At 47.6% G+C, this 27804-nt stretch overlaps 1 protein-coding gene across 1 annotated transcript; it reads left to right on the plus strand.

Moving 5' to 3' along the window:
- The first annotated feature begins 894 nt into the window (after positions 1-894).
- Positions 895-20881, plus strand: LOC149325546 (uncharacterized). The gene is made up of 5 exons (XM_089563227.1): positions 895-1014; positions 6641-6780; positions 13641-13708; positions 19576-19659; positions 20005-20881. The coding sequence occupies exons 1-5, from the start codon at positions 895-897 to the stop codon at positions 20139-20141; spliced, it is 549 nt and encodes a 182-aa protein (XP_089419353.1). The 3' UTR covers positions 20142-20881.
- Positions 20882-27804: the final 6923 nt, after the last annotated feature.

Genomic DNA, 27804 nt, shown 5'->3' on the forward strand with positions numbered 1-27804 from the left:
AAAGTTCTGTCTGTGAGTGGAGAGTGAACTTCTCGCCCTTGTTTTCTTAACACGAGTAATTTGCGTCCTGTTTGTTACCCGAAAGAGGGCCCTTTCTTTTAATTGCCGATAGAGGCAGTGAAAAATGTTATTTAGCGTACTGCGAAGCTCGTATAAGGTCTGTCATGTCAGTAAAGAAAACTAGCCATAACTTTTTTATTATACAGTAGTCCACACACAGCTCTGGGGCGCCCGAACGGCAAGCTCTGCTTTGCATTTGTGACGGTCGCCGCTGCCTGGAGGTTTGCTATATATTTTATGATATGAGGAGTTAAGCGCGATAAATAGCAATTCGCACTGATGGTAAGGTCTTTTTTCGGGCCCTAGGCCATTTGTCTATGATGCCAGTGTAATGCCCAGTGTGTTGCTCGAATGCCCTACACAGTACTGTGGATGACTGCACAAATATTTTCAATGGAGTGTGTTATGGGAACGAAGCGAAGCGGTTTTTGACCCCTCTATCACAGATATGAGCTGCACGTGGTAACTTGTATTTGTGGAAGCTCTCATGCTTCCAAGGCAAGCTGTGTTCACAGGCTGTTAAATTGAATTTCATTCGTTGTTTTTAGAGAGTCTGTGTCTGATTCTCGGGAACAGATTGCGTGCCCGTAGTGCTCATAAATCAATAACTGCCACCAATGACAGTCGAATGCTCGCACGCCGGTAATGCGAGTTCCGCTCTGTCAAAAGAAATCAAAGTGTTGCAAGGAAAAAACGTACTTAACGTCAAATACAATTTCCTATCATCCTCGTCAGACTGCGCGCAACTCTAGTCTCGAAGCTCTAATGGGCCATTCGCAACTATTGTGAGCACATCGAGGAGTACTACGCACTTTTACTTGTCGCATAACCGCCATGCACACCATTGTGAAATTGATTCTGCTGCTGATTTCGGGAGGCGCCTATGTACTGGGCAAGCTAGGGGCACCCGGCGGCCCACTTAAACTGCACCAGGATCCGACGGACAGCTTCTCGGTAAGTTTTTGTGCCTCGGGGGTGTGACACACAGCCGTGATCTGGTGCTGCAGATAATGCGAATGGACGTGCATATCGCGGGAGGAGGACAAACAGTCGTAGACCGGATCGAGCAGCAAGTAATTGTCGGCATGTCGTTGCTGCAATTCTATGCCCCTTCTAAAAGAAGCCGTTTCTCTCATGCACCAGCACGACGAGGCCATAAGAGCTTAGTAAGAAGGTAAGTTTTTGCACACGGGAACAGAAGTTGGACCAGCTAGGCATACGAGAGTATTTAAATGAACATTGAGGGCAAACTGAAGGTGATCTATAATGATGGGTACCCCCGTGCAAAGCTCAGAATGCAACGTACCAGCGCAAACGAAGCTTTTATAAGCTAAAATGTACGAAAAAACCGTGAAGGTGCCACCGCCAACGGCCGATTTCTCATGTGAAATGCGTGAGTCGACGCCCATTTTTCAAATGAGGATCTTGGAGGCTAAGCAGTGGCACCGTTCACTTCATAACGGTGGCTGCCCGGCCCCTTCTGTAAACACGTCCCTAGTTTTAGTCGCCTTGCGGGAAGGTGTTTCAATCGAATTTATTTGCCGATAAAATCGTCTTCTGCTGCCGGAAAAACGTCAATATATGGCGAAGTAAAGCTGAAAAATAAATTTTAATTACGAACAGTTACTGAATACAGTTGACCAGAGCGATCCTTTCAGTTTTTTGGTTTGTTTGTTTCAATAATGGGATCAGTTTAAGTACAGAACTTGTCACCCTAATACCCGAGTTGCCTTTTTGCAGCATGATACACAAAACAAACATCTTGCCACAAAATCTCTAAAAGGTTTTGGATTTTTGAATAACTGGCGCCAAAAACCGGAATAAGAACTTCACGCTTTTGTCTTTCTCCGTAGTTATATCGCAAAGCTGAGCGTTCCATGGCTCTTATCTTGTACATGCATTATCGCTTTAACTAATACTGGCACAACTGAATTGTGAACGCAGGTAAAAAATCATGGGGCGCCGTATTGATGTGTCAGGAATATGTCGAGAGCAGGGTTGGCTGCTCGATCTGCTACAGATTTCACTGTGAGGATACGCGCACTCTTCGAAAGACGTTTGTCACTGGGAGGGGGAATGAAATATTTTCAGCCAGTGGCAGGTCTTAATGCGATAAATAAAGCCGAAGGAGTGCAAACATCGGTTTTGCGCATTTCGCGAGACATGAAGTGCCCATACATGATGAAGTCCAGAACGTCGGTGTGTTTACAGAACAAACAGGAAGGTAAGAACAGGCATGGTAAACAAAGTAAGCGAATTAAAATCGTGGGTGGCTTCCAACCGATCATCTTCCCTTTCTAAAAAACCTGAACCAGCCTGCAATGTTGATGCGGCCGCAGCCCAAATTCACAGGTTTTCTGGCTACTACGAAAGATGCTGTTGTGTTAATTTTTTTTGTTCTGCCGCCTGCAGCTTTTGAACAATTGCAAATGAAAATATATTAATAAAAGCGTTGTGTTTTCTGGTACTATCGTAAGCAAATTTCTTGTTTATAACGCTTGGTTCGTTCTCGCTAGGACATGACCGATTTGGCAATTTCCTCGCTGGCGTCCCAGAACCCTCCTCGCAGCGCCGCCCCTCCTCCTCCGCTATCCTCCTCGTCCTCTTTTTTTCTTTCACAGCTGTTGCGCTCTTCGGTCTATTCCTCCGGTGAGCCTGCCTCCGCGCACCGCGAATCTGCGCGTCTTCTGGACCGCGCTGTCTGTGTTTTTTAATATTTTTCATGCTTTATAGTTTAATTTCTTTATTATTTTGTTTCTTTTCATATTTGCATTTTTTATTTGTTTTATTTCACTCACGAAACCCGTGCGTTCACTAGATCTGCCTTTATTCTTGCTCAAACCGTGTTCGTGACGGAATGGCAGCGACTACCCTTGAAGTGCCAAACGCCTTGGTTCGATTCCCAGTCTCAATAAAGTTTTTTTTTCTTCGCCGGAACTCGAACACACTTGCTAGCATTCCCTGCTCACGACAGTATGAGGCATTAAAGGATTTCGCCTTAATAAAGCGATTCTTCTCGTATTTTCTTTCACAGCTGTTCTGCTCCTGGCGAGCTTCTAGGACGGCCGGCTCGCGATTTTCGCGCCATTTGTGTGGCCGGCACGTTCCTCGCGCAAAGAAGGCGACTGCGCACGTACTTAAAGTGGCGTTAAAGGGATTTACACGACGGTCCGTTCGCCCGCGGCCCGCGCACTACCTGGTCTCCTTCCGTGATATTCTCTCGTACTACCGAGACAAACGAAGGGAATACGCACCCCCTGCTCCGTCCCTCACCATAGCGCAGGCTGCACATTGGCGACAACTACAAACCCGGACTGCTCAATACCCAATACTGCTGCATGCCCTATACCCAGACCAATTCTCGTCATCATGCAAACTTTTGCGGCAAACCAGGCTCCCCTACGATTTACATCATTAGCAATAAACGTTTCCACCACCACCTACGTGTTCATGCGTCAGCACATTGAGAGGCGCGCTGACCAGGGCGCGGTCCAGAAGGCGCGCAGATTCGCGGCGGCGGTGCGCGGAGGCAGACTCGCCGGAGGAATAGACCGAAGAGCGCAACAGCCGTGAAAGAAAGAAAGAGGAGAAGGGAGAAAAACAGGAGGAGGAGGGGCGGCGCTGCGAGGAGGGTTCTAGGACGCCAGCGAGGAAATTGCCACCGATTTGCCACTTTTGCAGGAGACATTGCTCTATAACTGGAAACTGCAGTGTGTAAATTTTAGTACATGGACTAGTTTTAATACTACATTGTTTTCGGGATATGTAATTAATAATGAACACAGCAAATACCCCAGGTTTCAGCATTTTTTCATGTTTCCGATCATGATATGCGCCAACCATTGTACGATATATCGGAGCGACAGCGACACAACAACTTAAAAATTGCCGGCTTTTCTCACGATAGCGGCTGGAGAGGGATGGTATAGCAGTTAGATGCATTTTCAGCCCGACATGAGTAGTATCGGTAGAACCTATAGCTAGAAACAAGGTCCACTTATAGCATATTGTCCGTGGATTCTCTTTTCGTTTCAAAGGGAGAGTGAGCACAACTAAGCTATTAAGAATTATAATCAAACAGTTTGCATTTTCGCAGCCCAGTTTTAATTGATTATCCCAGAAAAAAAAATTCATTGCTCAGAAATACGATGCTGAGTAAGGATATTTTTTCGAGCGCAAGCATCTGATGTTCATGAGGACTTCAGGGCCATTAAGGTTCTGTGTCCACCAATAAAGCCAGAAGAATTATGTCGTCTATTCTCATTTCTCTGGAGTTGAAAATTTTGTGCTTTCCACCATCAGAGTTTTTTTTTTTGTAACAATAGCCAGTGCTGAACGTACCATTCGCCAAACTTTTGGCTACTTCCCTTCCTATAGACACCCTTTCTTCAATGAGAAAACCTTTTCTATCAAAGAGTGCGCCGATTGACATCTCACGATCAGCTAAATTTGTCTTCAGTTTTCCTCTCATTGAGCACATCACCGTAGAGGATTTCATGTCAGAAAACTCAGAACCCCGAAACATTGAGCACCTTGAAGGCATTGCCTTGTTCCAGAAGAAACAGCCTTTCCAACAAATATCGGGGCTTGTGATGCAATAGTCTGCACTGTGAATACTGCTATTCTCAATACCTCTTCGGGGCCTCGAGGACTGTAGTATCAGCAATTACAAAGCACGCATGCTGTGTAATAACAGGAGAGTTTCAATCCAGAGGGGCTCATAAGACATTGGGCAAAAGATTGATGCTTCTTTTCAGAAATAAACAGTGCCTTAGTAACCGTAAATTAACATTTACAACACCAAATAATTTTGATCACCTCTGACACGCCTTCTCAGGGGAGCCAACAAACTGGCTCAATCACTGTATTGCATTATGAACACCTCAGCCAAATAATGGGCTTATAGAAGCAGCAGAGGACCCGCAATCAGGTGCGAAAGTTGTCGAGCCTTTTCCGGCGACTGTTTTATGCTCGCACCTTCCTCCGTCGCTCGCACCTACGTATAGCAGCTCATAGATGGCTACTGGTTAGATTCTTTCAGATGTCAGGGAGCTACCGTGGCTGTGGTCAGTAAACTGCGTAGCTCACGCGAGTCACGAAGCTCCGTCCCCGATGGTGAGGCCGGCGAAGGCGGGCCAGCCTTTCAGCGAGCAAAAAGTTAGTAGAGGAGAGAGAGGGGTGAGAAAATACTGAAATTCGGAGTCTAGCTAGAGATAACCCAATTTCTACAAAGCACATTAAAACAAATTCTTGCTGGACAATATTCGTGAAGCGACGTCCATTAACATCCCAGGCGTACCGCAACTTTATCAGAGGCCCTTTTACAGATATTTAAGGTACCCTGACACTGGCTTCTAGCGTGTCGCCTACATCGAAATGAGAAGGCCGCAGCCATGATAGAACCGTCTTTTGGGTCAGCAGTTGAACACCATAAGCATTTAGATTTCGCTGGGTGGTTATCATTTCTAGATCACATTTCGCTGAACCGCACGTTCATGGCTATGATTTCTATGATGGTTGACAGCGTATATTCCTAAGCCAAATGCCGGGCTGAATGGCTGAACCTAAGGCTACTAGCGGGCGATGTTGCGTACATTGTGGAAATGCACATCGGAGAAGTGCGCCTACAAGTAACTCTTCAATAAAGTGAACGGAAATACCTCCACCGAAGCGCAGACGTCACTCACTGCCTACTAGCCACTTTCGGTACAGGAATTTCCCGGAAGTCGCAGTAATGAACATTAAATTCATGATACCAGCTATACGTATGCCGGAACTTGGTACACTTTACGACTTGTCTGTGAGACATCCTTCGGTTCGAAAACAATATTCTCGCTTGTCTGGCTTGCAGCGCAGAACAGTCCAGGTTCACGCCTTTAGTTGCGAGCCATCGTTTAGGCTCGCTGATTTCTTGTGGCCTTCCGGAGTGCTTGGAAATTTCTTGAAATAGACGCGCTTGAAAGCATCACTTGAAAGCATCCAGGCGCAGGAAACGCTCCTAAGCCCAGTAGACTGTTCTAAAGGCACCTATTGGCTTCCGTGTACTGCTGGAAGCAATTTTCCAGTATGTCTAACATTGTTACGCTGAATATAAACTTACAGAATACAGACGTGCCCATTTACTTACATATCTTGAGCGTTTAAGCAATTTTTTGTGCTCATAACAACAAACGAAACGCTTCACCACCGCTGTTTTGACTACCCAAGGCAGTTTTCGCCAAATAAGTATAGAATGGTTTTTCATTTTGCTTTGTTTGCAAGATGAAGTATATGCTAATAAAACAAAAGCTATTGACAAAAGCCTTATAGGAAATTGCGAATAAGAGAAGAGTAAAAAAAGTTGAACAAACCTTTAAATAATTTAATGCAATCCTTAAAAAAATAACCGGAACAGAAAAGTACAGTCTTCAAAAAATGAATACGCATCATATGGCAGGAAAGAGCATTCGTAGATTCACCCTTCCGCAAACCGGAAGTACGTGGTTCCGGTGAACCAAAAAAATCAAGGTAATATGCAGTGCTCTCTCTACAGCTCAGACGGCAAAGTTAAGCGCATAACCTTTTTTCCTTCCTAACGTAGGTAATGGAGCAGTTCAAGGACGTTGTAGCCATTTCGGACGCAGACAACGACACCATACTCGAGTGCCTTGCAGCCACCCAAACGGACATCGACGCCGATTCACAAACAGCGACGTACAACTTTATCTTCTCCACATCTGGGTAAGCTTGCGAAAGAACATTCAAATTATATTTGATATAATTTCGGCATTCATGAAAAAGGTATCACGAAAAAGTGGAGTAAACTGCTCGACCTTAACTTCATCTCATCTCTAACGACAGTGTGGTAGTTTTCTGGGTCCTGTTGCAACGACATGGAGAAGACCAAAATAAAGCCACCATGCTTTTTCCCTCAATGTGGTGGCAGTCGGTCCCGCCATTATGACGAACAATTTGACACCGTGCGAATGCAAGTGAAAATGAGGTAAATGAAGAGGAAAATGATAGGGGTAACAATATTTGATGGCTAGAGAGATCAGCAATAACATTCCTATAAGGAAGGGTGTCAGGCACGGAGACACGATCTCGCCAATGCTGTTCACCGCCTGCTTAGAGGAGGTATTTGGAGGCTTAGATTGGGAACAGTTGGAAGTGTCTCGCCAAAAGAGTTCATCGAGATTACCTTAGTAATCTGCAATACGCTGATGACATTACCTTTCTAGGTGACTCAGGAAATGTATTGCAAAGCATGATCAATTAGCCAGACAAGCAGAGTATAAAGGTGGATCCAAAAATTTTTACACAGAAAACTAAAGTTATGTTCAACAGTGTCGGAAGGGGTCAGAGTTTACAGTTGGTACTTAGGGGTTGGAAGTGGTAACAGAAAACGTCTACTCAGGGCAGGCTGTGGCCGCTGATCCAGATCATGAGAGGGAAATAAGAGTAAGAATTCGGTGGAGTGCATTTTGCGGGTTGCCTCAGATCATGAACGGCAGTTTACGATTATCCCTATAGATAAAAGTGTATAACATCTATATTTTACTGGTACTCACGGACAGGAAAGAAACATGTACGATAAGAAAAAGAGTTCAGCTTAAGGACAACGCAGCCAGCAATGGAAAGGAAGATGGTAGGTGTAATGTTTAAGACAGCAACAAGGCAGAGTGGCTAAGAAAAAAAACCTTGGGATAGTCACTTCCTACTCCAAATCAGCAGGAAGAAATGGGCTTGGGCAGGGCATGTAATGCGAAGGCAAAATAATCCACTGTCCTTGAGGGCAACAGAGTGGTTGCAAGATCAGCAAAGCATAGCCGGGTTCGGCAGAAAGTTAAATAGGCCGATGAGATTAATAAGTTTGCGAGGTTAGGTTGGCCGCATCTCGCATAGGACAGGGTATATTGGAGAGATATGGGAGAGGAATTTGCCCTGCAATGGGCGTAGTCAGGTTGCTCATGCTGCTGGGGGTGATTCTGATTCACCTCTTCAACATATCGCAGTGCTCCTTGCTTAACCTTAGCTTCATCATTATCATCAGGGATATATGAGAGGGCTTTGTCGCACAGTGGTCTTTAGCTTCATCAAAGTTCAAAGACATTAATATGTCCTTCCCAAGGGCTAAAGCTTTTTTCAGAAAAAAGTACCTGCGTCATAAAGAGGAAGCATTTCCTTTCAACCGCAAAAACAACTCTGATATTTTCAGCACAGGAATTTTATGATATGTTGAAAAGGTTATCTGTGGGAAGCATAAAAAATTGCTGGTGGCTCAGGGTTGCTAAACAAGAAATATTTTATGAAAGCAGTTTTCTCGATATATGAAAATATCGCCACATACCTGAAAGCTCGAATGAAGTTTTCGCTGACCAAGGGAGTCAGTTATGCGCCTCTTCAACTTTTTTATTGTCAATGCTAATTCACGTAAAGCACGCCGGTGGCCTATGCTGCAGTTCCGTGTTCCTGCACCGATCTTGTCAACGCCAATGCGTATTGCTCTAGCGCCTTGTTTCTGCCGCAACGTTGTCCCCGTTAGCGCATGCAGCGCACATCTCTCTGTTACTTCCGCCCCATTGCACAAAGCCCGAAACTTAGTTTCGTAGCATTATTAGTGGTCGAATAATAGGATGTGCAATCCGCAGCGCAACAGTGTGCTGCAATTTATCCCGAGGTAGTTCAGCTGGAGCAAGAGCGTAGTAATCCTAACGCTGTGGTCTTCATTTCCCTTTTGTAGTGCATCGTTGCTTAGGTGCGTTGTATTATGATGTAGTATTGACGTGCCTTTTTGCGCATTTTCTGATAGTTCGTTTAGATGTATCGTATTATGCAGACTGCTGATTAACGATTGTTTTCTTCACGGTTTATACATAGTTCATGTACTTAAAACATTCTTCCACGCCGCCGCGGTGGCTCAGTGCTTATCGTGCTCGGCTTCTGACCCCAAAGACGCGGGCTCGATACCGGACGCGGCATTTGAATTTCGATGGAGGCGAAATTCTAGAGGTCCGTGTACTGTGCGAGGTCAGTGGACGCAAAAGAACTCCAGGTGGTCGAAATTTCGGGAGCCCTACATTAAGGCGTCTCTCATAGCCAGGAGTCGCTTTGGGACGTTAGACCCTATAAACCAAACCATTGCTTCACCGTAATAACTGCCATGTTAAAAATAAAAGTGCTGACAGTGTAGTAGCCTCTCCAAGCAGCCTGTGAAGCTGATCTGTTCGCGCTTCCGTGGGTCGACTCCCAGCTGGGGGTGTTTTTTTATCTTTATTTATTAATTTTCCTTGATACAAACCCGGATGATATAAAGGCACGGTTCAGTGGAAAGGTATGGGAGAGGCCTTTGGCCTGCAGTGGACGTAGGTCGGCTGGTCAAGATGACACCCGACTCAATGGTCTGCTCGTTTGCAGGCGGAGCGTTGAAAAGCACTGCGACCGAGAAGAACAAGCTGGCATGCCATGGGGTATTTTTTGTGTTCAGCATACTTCTGCAGTGATCGGGAAAAAAAATAATAAGATCGAAAGTTAAAACTGTTGAAAAAGACCTTTGCCAGAGCGTTCTACATCTTCCTGATTGGAAGGTTTTACCTAACTCCGTTGCTTGCAAAGTTAGTCAGTTAATCTCGACTAATTATGTAATTAAGCAGAATACAAAATGAGTGCGATTTGCTCCACACTAGAGCCAACATTAAGGGCAATAATTCACTATAATTTGTAAATTAAAATTTCAGTGTTTGCAGTTTGCTGTCAGTAATTAGGAAATTGTAGAGTACAGGATCACCAGTCAACCCAGTATTCGTCATTAGATTTACGAAAGTGTTATTGCGCGCACAACTACATCGCATAGAATCTTCGCTCTGCAGACGCGCGCAACGGGCTCCTTGCGGCAGCCGAGTGTCGCAAAGTCGCGCCCCCATATTGACGTCACAGCTGGACAGGTCACACGCACATCGCGCTTTATCTGCAGCTCGAACGGAAATGTGACTCGCCGTAGCCGACGTCTGTGTGATGGCTTCTCGTCCGAATATGTGACTTGTAATTACTCGAGCTCAGCGCGCGCGGCCATGGCTTTCTAAAAAATGAGCAAAACGCTGAAGAAGCGTATGAGTATCGAGCGTTAGCAATATCGAACGAATATTGCGTCATCAGCCATCTTCGCTGTATCCAGTATAAAAATTTCGTCATATCTGGATGCGTATAAAGCGCATGAAGACAAATGGTTTGGCAACACTTCGAATGCCCAACTTCAATTAGTTTGGCCGGAATGGACTTTTGAAGTTTAAGACGTCACGGTTTCGGGGAACCAAACGTTATCGGCGCGAATCCCTACGATGTACGCTTCGATTTGACTAGTAATCGTATGCTTCGTTAAGCGCTGTAGAGTTTGATACCACTCCCAATGTTCACTGTTGTTTAGGTCGCCGACAATCTGTGTACTAATGGCATCACTCACTGGTCCGACTTGAATGACCTTGTGCTCCATTACTAGGTCATGCGCAGGTCGCGGCCGCACTGGGACCTCGTGATGACACTCACAGTTGGGTGGGCGAGGAGGCTCCTGCGGACGATGAACACGACGCCGCTAGCAGCTGTTCGGGCCGCAGATAAAGCGCGGCGTGCGTGTGACGTGTTCAACTGTGAGTGACGTCAACACGGGGACGTGACTTTACGGCGCTCAGCTGCCGCACGGATCCCGCTGCGCGCGTCTGGAGAGCGGTGATTCTCCGCTGTAGTTCTGCGCGCAATTGCATTTTCGTAAATGTGAAGACGAATATCGGGTTGACTGATCCTCTCCTCTACATTTTTCTTATTGCAGAAAATAATTGCAGAAAAATTGTAATTTTCTAACTGCAATAATTAAATACTTAGTTAACGAATTTCAGTTAATTTTCCTCCTGAATAGTAGTTGGAACCCGGTTTATAGCGCCCGCTACGGCTCCTGGTCACTTCGCGCAAGAAAAGCAATTTGACCTCCGCAAGCCTATTTTTTAAAAATTACTTAGTCTTCCCTGTAACACCTTGTGTCTGTATGTGCGTGCTTGTGTGTCGTGGGTGGCGCATCCACCTTATTTGCCAAGGTGTTTGGTTTGGTTTGGTTTATCTTGGTTTAACGTCCGAAAGCAACTCAGGCTATCAGGAACGCCGTAGTGGATGTTCCGGAAATTTCGATCACCTGGGGCTCTTTAACGGGCACTGACATCGCACAGTACACGGGCCTCTAGAATTTCGCCTTTATCGAAATTCGGCCGCCGCGGCAGGGATCGAACCCGCGTCTTTCGGTTCAGCAGCCGCGCGCCGTAACCACTGAGCCACCGCGGCGGGCATGGTTGCCAAGGTGTGGCGCTGACCGGTATTGCCAGTACAAAGTGCGCTTAAAGTAAGGTGAACAAACACGCATGTGCTTTACCACCAGCCTGGGCGTTTAGCGCCATGGTATCGCCCAAGCCTAACAAGTTTCCTCTAAACTTCATAACAACAAGTTCTTGACAATGTAATTATACTATATTGTAGCTCCAGATCCAAACTTAGATATTGGTGAAAGCTTTTGCTATATAGTTTATTTTTTGTTATATCTCCGTGTCAGTGTAATGTAACAGAAACAGACTGCAGTGTTGACAGTACAGTGCTATCGGCAGCAGAAGGCCCACTGATCCGGAGCACGTCTTTTATGCACACGACATCATTTCGGAAATAGGAGAGTGCTGCAACGTTTCCAGGCGTCGGTAGCAAAAAAAAAAAATGGAGAGGTCATTTTAGCTCCGCCTTAACGGTATGACGCGATAGCTGCAATGTGTTAGGCCCATCGATGAAGAACAGATCGTAATATAGTTAACATTCATAGATTCCTGGGATCCTCATATACAGCTCCTGCCGCAGTGGTGTAGGGGTTAAGCGATGCGCCACTGCCCTGGGATATGGCAGGCGCTGCCACCCGTGATGATTGTGCGACCAAGGTTGCTCTTCCCGAACAAGCTCTCGCGATCAATCACTGTTTTAACTGCCACCTGTCAAAGTGTGCAGTTTGCTTACAATCCGATGGGCAAGTTGCGATGACGCCACAAGATTAGCTGGATTACGTGACCCACCTGCCTCCTTTCTTGCTCTTGGGAATTTTTGTGGATTTTTCACTGACGCTAAACTACACCGACACCGGATTTCCTCAGACACTAGCTCTTAAGGCTATGTCGTTAAAACCCTTTGAGCATTTTTGCTGGCGTGAATGCAGTCTGATCTCCTAAATTCAGAGCAACCTAAATCTTCCGAGCTCTGTGTTCATAATCCTGATTTTACAGCGTGAGAACGTCTGCTTTTTTGCGCTAGCACTTACAGTGGCTATTCTTCGCATTTGGGCGTAGTGTGTTTGTTTGTCTGAAGCCGGCTCTGTGGCAGGTTGCTCACCTGCCGACGGGGTGAGGGGCTACCTGCGCACCGTGTCAGCCGGCAGCCTATTTAACCGTGAGGGGCTGCTCGGGAAGACCTATCTTGGTCGCAACCCAAGTCCTACCAATGGCAACATCTGCCATAGCACCTATCTTGTGCCACAGCGCCAGCGTTCACCTGCTCACAGGCTATATCGTGGCAATTACGGCAAGCCTACTTTACTTTTTTCACGAAAGAAAACACAACTACCTTAAAATAGCAGAGCAGTGTAGCACCGAAACACATTACGCTAACGCGCTTAACCATTTTGCCCTAATTACCCAAATGGACTATTTTTTTCCTAGATCTCACCATCAATAGAGCTAAACGGTTTTAAGATTTTAGTGCAGTACGCTAATAGCGCATTCTTGCAGAAACCCGATGCCTCACAGACAACCTTTGCGCACGTCCACGGAGGAGAGGAGGAGCCCAGCTGCGGCAGAGATGAGCCAAGCAGGAGGGCACGCCTTTATTGACGCCTCAAAGCGCGCGCGGAATTAGAGAACGCTTGCCCTGTAGAGGACGCCAGAGGCTCCTCTGCCACAGCTGCCGCGCTGGGGGTAGAGGGAAGCCCTGGAATGTCCCAAAGCAGCAGTAGACAAAGAATCTCGCCACGTTGCGCATCCGCAGCTAGGCGTGTTTGAGCACGTTCTCCTGTGGCGCTGCTTCTAAGGTCAGCACGGAGACTGACCCGGGCCCGTCCGGGCTGTCTGACTAAAGGTATCGTAAAGTGCGGCGGCGAGAGCAGCAAAGGGCAAGACGACTGCAGCATCGGCAGGGAATGGAGGCCGATATAGTAACGAATAGGCAGAAAGAATTGGAAGGACACCGGCAGTATGCAGAGACGTCCGTAAGAAGCCGATGAAGAACAGCAGTTTTGACTGGGTGCGATGGCAGCTAACCGAAAGCGAAAAATCGGATGAACGTCTATCCGAAAATGCTTCATGAAGGATAATCTTCATCCGCAAATTTAAGGAAAACATGTTTGGGCATTCCTTCTTTGTAACAACCTTTTGCATCAACATGACCTGCAAACTCTGACGCCTGTCTTTATTAATTGCGACGCAACAAGCATAACAATGTAAAAACGAAGCGGTACTGAAAGGTATTTCGCAATTAAGCGAGTTAAACTCTCTGTAACCTTTTTATATGTACGGTGACTTTTCTTTTCACAGGCTGACCCTTCCGTTCCGGATTTCACGGGGAGAGGAACTTGGGACTGTCACCTTCACAGTAGCTGGAGGTAAACTCTCCTTTTTTTAAACACGTACTCACACTGCACTTCACTGAAACTACTTTGGCCTAGACACATATTTCAGTGTTCCAACTTTACACACCCTGGGAAACATTCATATTGTCACCTGGTGCGCTCAGGTGGCGCATCAAAGTGACGATGTTGAAGTGTATCGCGCTGGCTAGCTCCCGTATTCTCTCTTTAAGTGACCTGTCGCCATATCTTCCGGGATATAATTTCATGTGGGTGCCGGGTAAAGATCCCTGCATATGTCCCTTACTCTGTGTTGCAGAAGTACTTGCTGTTGGGCTAGTTGGTTCATCATAAAATCTTTGAATGGCGCAAAGGACAAACACAGGAAAACACAGAGCCAGGAAGAGCGCTAGAGGCTCTCTTTTTGTCTCCGGGTCTTCCGGTGTTTGTTCCTTTGTGCCATTCAAAACTTTTATGATGTCCCATACTCCCCCGGATACCCTGGGCTCCAGTCCTTCGCTAGCCGACACCTCTGTGCATTGTGCTAGGCGAAGAAACCGAGGCCTACCTCACAAGCGCGAGCCTTTGGAGTTTGTCAGGGCACCCGCCCATCGGCCTGTAATGCAAACTGCAGCCTACTACACCTTACAGAATCCGCGACCGCGAAAACCATTCCACGGCAGACAGCTCGACGACATCGAAGACTGGCTTCTCGAGTTTGAACGGGTAGCCGCGGTTAACCAGTGGGACGGCGCCGCCAAGCTTCCAAACGTCTTCTTTAGTCTGGAGGCTGGCCATGTACCTGGTGCGAGAACCGAGAAGACGCCTTAACATCATGGCTCGAGTTCCGCCGGCACCTGCTGGAGACACATCAGCCCGGATCGTCGAGACTGTGCTGAACGGGCTTTGCAGTCTCGCATTCCGATGCTGAACGAGACTGTTACCATGTACGTAGAGGACATGACCCGGCTCTTAGGCCAGCTGAACCGGCTATGCCCGAAGAGAAAAACATGCGCCACCTCATGCGCGGCCTGAAAGAGAAACTGTTCGCTGGCCTCGTGCGCAGTCCACCAGGGAGTGTTGCTTAGTTCCTTGCGGAAGCGGCCCCGATGGAGAAGTTGCTCCTACGGCGGTCTACTACCTACGACAAGCCGGTACTCGCCGCTTCGGCTACAGAGCCGTTTCGAGTCCTGCTTTCGGGGCTAACCCTGATCTTCTCCGCGAGCTGATTCACTCCGTTGTGCAAGAAAAGCTCCAGACGCTTTTCGGTGCTCCCATGCCGATGGCCCGCTCTCTCGCTGGCCTCATCCTCGAAGATGTTCAAGCATTTAGGCCTTCGTTATTGTTCGTTGACCCGCCGCCTCTTCCCATGGAGTACCGTCGGCCAATAAATGCTGAAGCGTTGCGACGTCCAGCGCTTCCTTCGGCGCTTGTTTGTCCGCCCAATCAAAGCCCACTGTTTTCCGCAAACCGTGACACACACATCGACAATCTACGACCACCCCAGCGGAAGACGGAGCTGTGGCGTGCTCCAAATCGGCGGCGTCTGTTCTTTCACTGCGGGGAACCCGCTCATCTGCATCTCCAGTGTCCCTACCGACAGCTGGGCTGCAGGGATTTACCGTTGACATGCCCTGCCCACATTAGGTCAACGACCCTGGGAGATCGAGGACTACCTGGCCCAGCAGCGCGTGGGGACTATTCCCCAGCGACAGTCTCGATCTCCATCTCCACGCCGACCTTCGCCACAGCTCCAAAGCAACTCATGGATGGCGTAGAGACGGTCGCCTAGCCCCCGCCGAGAAAACTAACGAGTGCGACCTCCGGGGACGAGGCCGCTGGAAATCGATGCGAACAAGACCCCCGACAACGCGAAAAGCAGCCGACCGCGACTTGAAGGCAACGACTGCACTTCCTGAGATCGGAGATCGGTTCTCACTGGATACACCCGTGCTTCTCGTCGGGTACAAGGCTTAGCACTTTGGTGGACCCTGGCGCTGATTTCTCGATTTGAAGCGGAAAGATAGCGGAGCTTCTTAAAAAGGCAGTTATTCCATGGTATGGCACGCACACTGGCGTGGCTGGCGACCATGTTGTAACTCCGATTGGCCTGTGCAAGTCAAGAGTCCAAATTCGCAGCGCCACATTTGTTGTCAACTGCCTAGTTCTGACTACTCCCGGGACTGTATCCTTGGCGTTCATTTTCTTTGGCAGTACAAAGCTATTATCAACCTCCGAAAGCGCACTGTCACATTTTCGACCGAGAAAGCTGATGTTTACACTGAATACCACCAATGCCGCGCCGACCTTCGAATTTCCGCCGAGAGAGTCTGGATTCCGCCACGCACCAGTGATTTTCTGAGTGCTCATTGCGGCGGACTACATAAGGGGACAGCGGTCCCTGAATGCAACCGGTCCCTTTTGCTTACCCACGGCATCAGCTCAGCGCGAAGCCTCATCCACCTCCACGACGGCTGGTCTGAGCTCCTGCTCACTAATTTCACTAACGAGCCCCGGAGACTTTTGAGGCGAAAGCCTTTAATGGCCCATACGTTCGTCCGTTAGCGAAGCGTGTCACACGCATTTAATTCGGCAACTAAAAAAGGTACAACAAAACGAATGGTAGCTTGAGATAGAGGAGGAAAAAATGAACCTAGAAGCCAAGCTTTATGACTGTAGATTATTTAGTTCATGATAGGCAAAAATGTCGAAATTGCGTGGAAATAGCGCGGACATCGATATAGTCACGGGAACGGTGTGACGTCACATCCACCAGCAGTCATCACTGGACAGCAGAAATTTGTGACAGAATGGTCGGAAAAACGTCAGATTTGTGTCAAATTAGATAGAAAAATGTGAATTTAAGCGTAATTAGCACTTAGGACACCCGAAAGATGTATAATTTGGGTATGGATATAGCCACGGAAACGGTGTGACGTCATATGCACCGGAAGTTGTCACGGCATAGTGCCCTCGGCTTTCGCCTCTCAAGGAAGCGAATTTTAGGCGAATTTTTAGGCAAATGTTTAGGCAAATTTTTACGTGAGGAAGTGAAATGTTTCGGCATAGATGTGTGGCAGCAATCAGCAGCTATGTAAAAATGAGGTTCCAAAACTTTCACCACGTTTAGGGTGTCTTAATGCGGATTTAAACCACGCAACATTTGTCAGTTAGGCCTGCCTTCCTAGCTATGAGGTAAGCATGATGTACTGACTCGACGTCGATCTATGATGTAACTGAAACAAAATAATCGTAATAATAATAATAATAATGATAATAATAATAACAACAACCTTTATTTTCTATCAATATAGGGTGATGGAGGAAGTGAGGAAAAATTGGCTGTGGTTGAGCTCTGGTCAAAACTGGAGGCTTGCGATATTGTTGTGTGAGCTACATCGCCCACAGTCTCGCCGTTTCGTGTGCTCTTGCACGACCATACTACGCATGCGCGAGGAGCAAGTGACGTCACTACGCACAGCTGGTGTGCCGGCTGTGCGTAGTGAGGCTGGCAGCGCGCCGCTACTGCGCATCGGATAGGAGAGAGAAAGAGGCGATGTAGACAGCGCGCGGCAGGGGCGGCGGTCCTGGCACTCTAGCAATGCGCCGCTACTGCGCATGCGCAACTGGCGAGGGCGGCGGCGGCACCTCTGAGTCACCCGCGCAGCGACGGTGGCGGCGCGCCAGCTGCGCGCCTGTGAGACGTCACTGCTCCTCGCGCATGCTCAGTATGGCCTTTCCTCGGCGCCGCGAAATGGCTGGGCGACTAGCGTAGGGTTGCTTTAGTAACAGAAACGCGACAGACGCTGGACTACGTTGTCACCCCCGCTTACAGTGGGCAGCGGCAGGGTTCGGTGGGCCTCGTATTATGCGCACTACACAAAAGAATAAACAAAGGATATGATGATACATAGAACACGCGAACAAGATGATACTGGACAGCAGCATTAACGGTGCGCAACGGAAGAGATGTTTATTCAATGGTGCTGACAACATGTGCCAGTCAGGGACCATAACTTGTAATGAGCTAATGTCGAGTCAGTGAATTATCGATATCTATAATGCTGTTGTCGGAGTCTGCGAATTTAGGATAGCCAGTGGCTTATAATGTAGCATTTGGTTACGGTAGTTTGTCCTCGCTGTAGGAATAGCGCAGTACGATCTGTGGCGATGGGAATAATGTGTTTTGCACTCTCGCGGCGGCAAGGCTACAGTGATTAGAAATGGAGGACTCACTTTCTTTTAAAGTTTTAAGCGATATAGCAACCTGTATGAGTATATTTTGAACACACTGATGATTTCGAACTTTGCAAGCAAATGTTTTTGTCTGTGTCTGTCCGGTCGGTTGTATACTCCGGACCAGGACAAATTTTTCTTGAACTAAGAAGCTTCTGAGAAAGCTGTATTGCTTTCCTTTGTAGCCGTATGGCTGCACACGTGTGGATGTCAATAAGTAGTTCTTCCCTTATTAAATTTATATATCTATTGTCCTTTTCTCATTTTTATTCGTCTCTTATTTTCGTTTTGGCAGCTGTTGAGTGCCATTTTGATGCTTCCAAATTTCAGAAATTTTGCGTCGTAACCGTACGAAGCAAAAAAAAATGATAATACATCAATTTGAATTGGAACCAGAGGCGCATTAGGCTGTTCAAAGCCTTGGAGCACTCGGCCATCGCAGCAGCCTATCGTTCTCCATGTTGTAACTGGTAGGCTCTCTCGCTATGCTTTGGAAGTCATCATCGCCGCGAATGGTAGCTATGGCCGCTGAAGAGCGGGCAAGGGCTATGACAATCCAAAGAGCGAAATCAAGCGAGAGACGCCATGCATGCTGTCTATAGCAGTTGGAGAAGGAAGCGGCTGGGTGCGGCGGAACGTAATGCATAAAAAGCAGCCAAGGACACCGAACATGGCTAGCAAGTAAGAAAAGATAATCTACCCGGGACATTTGACCGCAGAGCGCATGCCCAGGCCATTTTATCTCTGAGTTGCCCAGATTCTTAATACATTACACGTAAACAAAACAGATCACTGAAGCCAAGCAAGCAAGAAGTACATAGCCACCAGTTCTGCCATGTGCACCGTGAAAGCAAAGCTGTTTCTGAAAGAATGAAGCTGCCGTGTTTCTTAATGCACCTGTGAAACGAGCACTCGCTAAATACACTGTGCGCTGCCGCATGTGTTGTGATTTACCGTTAGCGGTTACGGCTAATATTTCACGCCTCCAGCAGCGCTGCACGGTACTCCGCTGTGCTGCTTTGTCTTCGTGCTGTTTTTTTTCCTGCGGTCTTAAGTAGTCGTGCTGTTCTTTCACTGTGCTGTTCTGTGGCGGTGCCATTTTGTACGGCGTGCTGTTTTGACGCTGCTTTTTTTTTTGTGCTGTTTTATTGCTGTGCCCTTTTTTGATGCTGTTTTTTGCGGGTTCTTTTGCGGATGCTGTTATAACGTGTGCGGTTCTTTCGTGTCTCCCGTCTTTTTTTTCTTATTTTTGATGCCACAAAAAGAAGCCAGAAAAGGAACTTTTTTCTTTCAAAATTATTTTTGTGTCCCTCACATCGCTAGTAAACAGCAAAAACTCACGTGTGAGAAGCCATTGGCGCCATGTCAGTGTGCGATATTAAAATGTTTCTCAAGATCATGATACTGGAAAGAAAAATTGCTGATATATATATAATCTGCGCATTCAATACACTACCGTCCCATTTATAGTGTTCTAGTATGTACAGTATTTAGTAGTATTTTTCTTTCTGGCATTTTTTGGCGGCAAGTATTGGCGACAATAACACTGCCCTGAAGAGCCTTCTTAAATTAATATTCGCACACGTAACTGTACGTTGCACATCGCTGTTTGCACAGAGTGTAAGCTAAGCGCACTCGATGTCTCAAGAAGCTTTCCTCTTCCACAGACATTATGCCGCTGGAAGGGAAGGTCTACTACACGGATTTTGAAAACTGCGTAGTAGTGGCTGCGGAGTTCTACGACAAGGACCGTAAGGCTCTTTAAATATTAATGGCAAGGTCATGTTCTTTGGAATTGCCTGAATATCACTTCTAGTGTTGCGAAGTATTAAAATGCCTTTCTGTAAAAGTTTGGAAATGCGTGATGACTTGCGAGCCATATCAGGTGATTTTAGCCACTGGATGTGGTTTTATCCCAACTGCAACCATGGTTCCCGCCTCGCTTCTTTATGAAGTGTATAATAATCGTTTAATGACTCAATAAAACTGAGTAAACTAAAATATACTTTTATTAGCTTGTTTTATATTCTCAAATAAAGTTTGAAAATTCTTGAAAAGCAAAAGATTCACCCCTCTGTTCCTCACTCTCTCTCCAGGATGCATACTGTGGACTCGCAGAGAAATGAAAGACGCAGTGCCGCAGGACTGCATCGACCACTTCGTGGACACTTGCGGCGTCATAGTCCCTCAGCACAGTAGAGACCTCTGTCCGGATGGGGAAGGCAACTACTAAGCACACATAATGAGTCGCTGTAATCGGTCTTGGCACAAAACATTGAAGCATTTGATCAACACTTTGGTGAATAGCGAGATCATCACTTAAAGCTGCAAATCGTTTGCTAAAACGCGGTTACAAGACCAATCACAAATAAAAAAGAGCTTCTGTCGCTCTCCTTTTATGTAAGGCCCATGCATGTGCAGATTTACGCGCTTCGAACGCTCTCATTTTTCTGTACTGCGGTTTGTGGCTGTCTTTATATCAGATTCGTATTTCTGCTCGACGCTTAACAGCGAAGACAGGATTTTTAATTTTGTCATAGGAGGCGTACATACAACATGAAAGCGCACTTCGGCGCGAAGTTGGCTTCCAGCATTCCTCAAAAGAATTATATTTTTTTTCTGTTCCCACGAACAAAAGAGCATTCGAAATCGTAATCAGTTACGTTTTTATCGGAAAGTACAGGATTTTGTTTTCGTATAATGGACTAAACCAGAGCGGTGTGTTGCGAGTTGCTATTGAGGCACGGAAGAGTGAAGCAATTGCCAACTTTATCTGCTAGGGATATCAGAAAGCGCCAAACTTCAGAAACCAAGACAGAAAGCTACAGCCAATACTAATAACCTAAGATCACCACTGGAATCACTAACGACTGTCGCTCTTACTAGATTTGTTGAATGCTCTGCCTCATCGTTTGCCTTAGAGAAGCTGATGGCAGACATTTGGCTCATTTCTCTGTTAGCCCTTATTTGCAATTTCATTTGCCATGCATATTTGACGTTATAAATTGATGTGAACTGAGTGATCAAACAGTCTGCGTACTGTTTGATATTGATCTCGCAGTGCGTTTCACTTCAGTTGGATACTATATGGAGTGAACTGGAGCCGAACTGAACATTGGGCTCGCATTCGCAGCATCGCATTTGGGAGGTGCTGGGTTCGAACCCCAGTGTCACCGGGTACCCACCGGGTTTCTAACGGGTGCAAGATGTCCTCCGGCTTCATGCTCGGCTTTTCAGGGATGAAATACTTGGGGAAAGGGCCTTGGACCAAACCGTTGCGTTCACGGGCCGACATTCGTGCAGCCGCCGAACAACCCTAAATCCGCCTTGGTAAAATCCCACACGTGTGTAGGAATTCGAGGGGTTCATTCCCTACAGTCACCAACTAAACATATTTTATAGCGAAATACCTTTGTGCAATTACGTGTATACCTGCCGTACGAATGAGTCAAGACTGCTCGGACTTCATCTCCTGGCTGCCCATTCTGGCAACGCAACTGGCTGCCCATTCTGTAGAAGAACGGCTCCTACTCCATGCTGACTGGCGTCTACTGACAAGGTCACTGGTTTTTCTTGGTTAAAATAGGCAAGGACTGGCGCCTTCGTGAGAGTCGCTCGAAGCTGAAGAAAACTGCTACCTTGCTGGTCTGTTCAGACCCACGCGACGTCCTTTCTCAACAGCTCGCGAAGCGGCGCTGACAACTTGGATATGTTAGGAACAAACCGCGCCACGAAGTTGATCATGCCGAGGAAAACTTGCAGTTCCTTACGGTTTTGTGGTTGCGGAACTTGCATGATGTCTTCGACTCTGCTCGGGTCCAGGCACAGCGCCTCTGGAGTCAGAATGTGGCCCATGTAGCGGACTCTGGGCTGGAGGAAATTGCACTTGTTCTTATTGAGCTTCAAGTTGTGTTCGCGACATCGATACAGCAAAGCTACTAAATTGCTGTCGTGTTGCTCTCGTGACTCTCCCCAAACCAATATGTCGTCCATAACGACAGCAACGCCCTTCAAGCCCTCTAGCACCTGGTGCATCACCCGCTGAAAAATTTCCGACGCGGAAGCGATGCCGAACGGCATGCGCAGGAATCTGTATCGCCCGTAGGGCTTGCTCATAATGCATAAGCGGGAGCTCGGCTCGTCCAACTTAATCTGCCAGAATCCTCGCGATGCATCCAAAGCAGAAAAGAATTTCGCTCCATGCAGCTGCAGTAGGATATCTTCTAACGTCGGCATGTGTTAGTGCTCTCTCCAAAGTGCCTTATTTATGTCAGATGGGTCCAAGCATATGCGTATTTCTTCTTTCTTCACTACTACAACAATGTGACTAGACCAGAAATTCGGTTCTGTTACTTTAGCAAGGACGCCGTCGTGCTCCATTCGGTCCAGCTCAGCTCTGAGGCTCTCCTGAAGGGCGATGGCGATTCGTCGCGCTGGCTTGACGGCGCCTCGAGCTTCAGGTTTAAGCTCCATGTGATAGGCTATGTCTTTGAGTTCTCCCCAGCCCCTGGAAAACATCTCAAAGTTTTTCTACTATTTGCTTACTTTCCGATGCGTCCACGGTGTTTATGCGGTCAATCAGCCCTAAGCGTTCAGCCACCTTGCCACTCCATGTAACAGGAACTGCTGGTTTCACGATGAAGAATAGCGCCGTGGTAGACTGCTCTGTACTGGCGACCTGAAGCTCAATCTTCTTCGTCGCCTTTTCTATGTACCCTAAAAACGACCGTAGCGTAGAGCAGCAGTTTTGTGCTGGCTTCGTAGTTATGTTTCTGAGCGTCGCTTCGGGCATGACTCAACAGCTGGCTCCATAACAATTTTGCAGCGTATGGCGGAACCTGCGATGTCGGCAGTCGCTGACCAGCGCTCTTGGCCATCAATTGCATTGACTTCTAGAATTTGAGGAAATAACCCTCGTCCTCTGCCATTTCGACCTGCTTTATCTTGCATCCTTGGCCCCTCGGTCTTGCTTCTGGTTAACAACATCCGCGCGCGAAGTGGTTTCGGCCGCCACACTTGTTGCAGCGCTTGCCTTGCGCAGGGCAATTCGCTTATCCGTGTTCCGTGAAACAGCATTTTGGGAAAATTCCTTGGCTAACTTTTTATCTCACCGCATTTACGGTGGCCTCCTCGGTTGCTCTTTTCTGCCTCCCTGATCTCTTTAAAGTGCTCTGTCGCTTGTTGCCTTGCTCGGCCTATTTCCACCGATTTGGCATACAACGGATGTTCAGACAGAAGTTTCTGCTGCAAGGCCTTGTCTCTAACTCCTAGAATTATTCGACTGCGCAGTAGTCTGTCCTCTAGCTCTCCGAATTCGCACAAGCGAGCAAGACTTCGGATATCGATCAGCCATTTCTTAAAAGGTTCGCCCTCACGTTGATCTCGGGAGCCGAAACGAAACTCGTTGAACGTTAAATTCTTCGCTGGTTTGTAGTAGGCCTCAAATTTTTAAATCAGCTTATCGAGGTGTTGCTTTCGGTTCTCATTTGCGAGTTTGAAGGTATAGAATACCTGCCTTGCTTCGTCGCCAATTGTCACAAGAAAGGTTGCTGCCTGAACTTCTTTAGGCTGCTTGCTTAGTCCGGTCGCCGTAGAAAACACAGTAAACTCACTTTCCGAGATGATCCAATTCTGGTACACGTCACCCGTACTTTCCAGTGTCTTTGGCGCTGGAAGAACCGACGACGCCGTAACTCTTTCCCTAGAAGGTACTAGGGGTGAAGCTGGACGAGGGGTCAGGGAAGTACAGCGGTGAACGCGGTTTGCGAAACGCGTCCCCATCCCACTTCTGACACCATGTGAACGGTCGGTAGACACGGAAAAAAGTTTTTTTATTATCAGACGAGAAGATGCTTATATAAGGATAGGTACAGACATTAGCATGAGCACTTGGTACCGTAAGGGCACGTGTAAACATGACAGTGCGCATACTTACATGGTCTAACAAGGTCGCCCGTACTGGCGGTGCAGAAGTCGATGTCGAAAAGGTGAGTACGATTTTGATACAGCTACGGTTTGAGAGATTGTTCTCTTTTGTTTGGAATTCAATTCAATTTTATTTTATTCTCCAATTATACACTGGAACGCACTCCGGGCTAAAAGGACCGACTGGGCCTTGACTGATTCGGTCAGTTAAACCCAGAGTGACTCTTTGCGACACACTATCCATGAGTAAGGACACCCGGCCTGGAAGTTCTGGTGATCGTATTCCACGCGCGCGTGCGGAATACTCAACAAGTTAGAATTTATTTACCTAGTAGCATTAAACTCATAATTCACAACAGTTTATTGATGCCGCACATTAGCTACTGCCGTTTAGTGTGGGCGACCACCACTTTTACCAACATTACCAAACTTCTTACGATTCAGAAGAAAGCAGTCCGTGCTATAAATAATTCCCCGCATGGCTGTCATAAAGAACCCCTTTTTAAAGATCTCAATTTACTCTCAATGCGTGACCTTCATAAAATGACTCTATCTAAGCGCTATAAAATGGCCATAAAATACAATAACAACTACTTTATTACTGTTTCCCGTCTCACAAAAAAAAAGAGAAGTGTGTGACACTCGCACGTCGCATGAGTGAGAAGTTCCGCGCACTCGCGCTAATTACGGAAAGCAAATGCTTCATTGCCTGCTTCCCAGTTATTTAAACAGCATTGTGTAAGCTGATTTCTCTTTGCGTATTTCTTTTTCCTTCTTTTTGATTTCAATTTTATTTTCCTGTTTGCATGCGGGCAGTGTGTGTAAATTCATGCACTGTATACTGTTTTCTGCTGTGTCAGCCTATGTCAAGTGTATGGGGCCGTGGGCCTCTTCAAGCCGTTTGTGCGGCTTTTAGTCTATGGCCCCCAGTATCGATGTAAACGATGCTGAAATAAAGAAATTTGAAATAGGCGTAAATGCTTATGGCCAAGTATTAATTACGCTTCGTTAAGACGATGTAGAGACTAACAATAGCTGCTTATCGATGCAATCTATGTGGTTTACATGTGGCATGTCGGCATAGCGTCATCCTTTTCTTGTCGATAGTTTGTCGATAAGCTGCGAAACTAGTAGAGCGGCAGCTTTGAAAGCAAAGGGAAGGCGCATACCTCCTCTCTCAAAAGAGTGTACAGCTCAATCGTGCTTTAAGCTACGGGGCGGTATGACTGTTTTGCACTGCATGCACTAGCAGTGACAACGTTCTGCCTATTTCTTCTTTCACTCCCACTTTCCTCTGTTTCCTAACGGCGTGGTTCACTGGTCCACAGAGATACGCGTGACAGGTACTGCTCCTTTCTTTTCCTCAAAAACCAAATTAATTTACCAATTTCTGCAAGAAACGTGGCGCTGAAACCGTAGGCCATCGGCGTTCATTTTGTTCATTAGCGTTGGAGTTGACGTTTTACACTCCGATCATTTTAAGGACAGGAATTACGCGTAACTGGCTCCCTGGGTCAGCGGACGCCTGAATCGCACTTATAGGCTCCCAAAGCATCGCCGGGTGGCGCTGCTGCGCCTGATGGGCAGCGCCATGTATGGGAGAAAAGTAAATACTGGGGCGCTGCTCGCTGCTCGCGCTGCTTTCACCACGCTTCTTTGCACGCGCGCTTTTTTGCACGTGCGCGCGCCAGCGCTGTCGCGATGTGTCGCCTGCATGAGCCACAATACGATCGTTCAGAGTGACGCGCAGTACTGCAATGCAAACTTAATTAAAGGAGGGAAACTGATTAGTCCCGTCTACTGTGTGGAGCAGACGATCGACGATGAGGAGGCCCATTTGACTGTAAAATGCGTTTCTCGGGTGAGTATTAACGTCGTACTGTATGACATGTAACTAGAGGTAAGTCCCCTGTATAATTATGTGCTCGAAATATGCGAAGTACTATCAGCTCTGCGAAATAAAGCGAGACACTTGTTGATCGTAGTTGTCAGTTGTTGCATGCGATGCGCAGGGCGACCCACTTACGTGCGAGTCGAAAGGACATGCGACCAGGCAACAGTTCGTCAACATTCTACTCCACCTTGGGGAACCCCTAAACATATGACCACCATTGTTCGCACTTGCAAGTGCGACCTGCGGGTCGCCTTCCCGCTTGAAACGAAAACTCTCCGGAATAACATTGCTTGCGCGCTTTCGAGAATTTCGTCTGCTTTGACCGCGTCTCCTGCACTCGCACTCAGTGCGATTCGCAATGCACTACGGCGACCAGGAGGATGTCGTGACGGTATTGATGTGCACCGCAGTCGTATAAGCGTCATGATGACAGCGACAGCGGCGCTCTTCTCAGGGCCGGCCTGCCGCCGCCGTCAGAAAAATACGCTAATATTGTTTGTTCGCGTTCATACCAAACCCTGGAGTAGAGCAACGTCAAAAATGAATCATTTTTGAGGATCGTTGCCCAATACCGAGCTGCTGGTAGAAGTGATAACTGCGATACAAGCATATTTCTTTTCCAAAGCCGCTTTGCTGATGCCCAGTGCTGCTCGCCTGTTGTCACCTGGCTCCGCAGTTAAAGGCATCACGGAAATCGATCACGTCTTTGTTTTATTATGTGACGGTGAACATAGTAAAACGGTGACGCGAGTAGCACCTTTATTACAGCACTGGCCAGTTCCGAAGTGCCCTCAGCTGCAGCATCGCGATGCGAAATGGTTAGGCTTAGCGACGACTACGGCAGCGAGGGAGCAGCGCAGCTCGTCGCCCGGCGTGGCCGCGGGCGACGTCGTTGCCGAAAGCTCGACTGTCCGCGGACGGCGTCATTGCCAAAAGCTCGACTGTCTCGCCGATTAGTTCAGCGGCTTGCGACTCGCAGTCGCAAGGCCGGAAAATCGAGCAGCGAGCGACTTGCCTGCGCGTCGTCTGCCACTTTTTTCGTGGATGGTAGGGACAGACTCACTGGCTCTCCGAAGAGCGCGGCCGCATACTCGCGTGTTCGCGGTAAGAGTGGATCACCGTGTACATACGCTTTGGTTTTTACATTACGGCCTTCGTACTACCTCCTTTTTGCTTCGCCGAGACCGCGTCTGTCAACGCGAAGATTGCGCCTCGCGCGACTCTCCCGTCGCGCGTGCACACAAAGCTAGCAGGGCGTCTGCTACGGCGCCGCCCCGAGTTTCCGCTGCTCGCCGCTGCGGCGCTGGCGTCGCGCTCCCAAACTTGAGCTTGGGTTCCCTATAGGTATGTGGGGTGGTGAGATAGAGGTGTGGGCTACAGGCATAGACAACGTTGAGCCAGAAACACGGTGCTGAAGCCATAGGCCGTCGGCGTTCATTGTGCTCATTGGCGCTGGCAACCTTGTACACTCCGATAATTTTAAGGAAAGGAAGTGCGCATAACTGCATGCCTTATACGTGCAAGCGAAATAACGCTAACGCATTGTGAGCCAGTCTCTTTCATATAATAGGAACAGCTTCACGTGTAGTCTCAAATATGTTTCTGCTAAGAAACTTCACGCTTGAAGAGCTCAGTGTACAGTTCTTCCACGAACTGCAGTGCCCGACAAGTCATGCACCTTCGCCATCCATCAGATCTCTTCAGGTTCTATTACTCGTAATGCTGGTGCTCGGCCCCTGCCACATTCCAACGAAGGATGGACACCGTGCTGTCTGGCCTGAAGTGGCAGTCGTGCCTCGTATATCTCGGTTGTCGTGATCTTCTCCGACACGTTCGATAAGCACTTCAAACGTTTGCGTGCTGTTTTCGACGCCATACGTTCCGCTGGTCTCTCTCTCAAGCCAGAGAAATGTCACTTCGCGTTTCATGAGCTGAAGTTTCTCGGTCACATTGTCAGCGCTCAAGGCATTAGTCCAGACCCCGTAAAGAGGGCCACCGTAGGTGCCTTCCCCAAGCCCACAGACAAACGGAGCCTGCGTCGTTTCTTGTGCCTCTGCGCCTACTATCACCGATTCGC

This window comes from Amblyomma mixtum, chromosome 10 (assembly GCF_055824585.1).
Source record: "Amblyomma mixtum isolate Tamu chromosome 10, ASM5582458v1, whole genome shotgun sequence".
NCBI lineage: Eukaryota > Metazoa > Arthropoda > Arachnida > Ixodida > Ixodidae > Amblyomma > Amblyomma mixtum.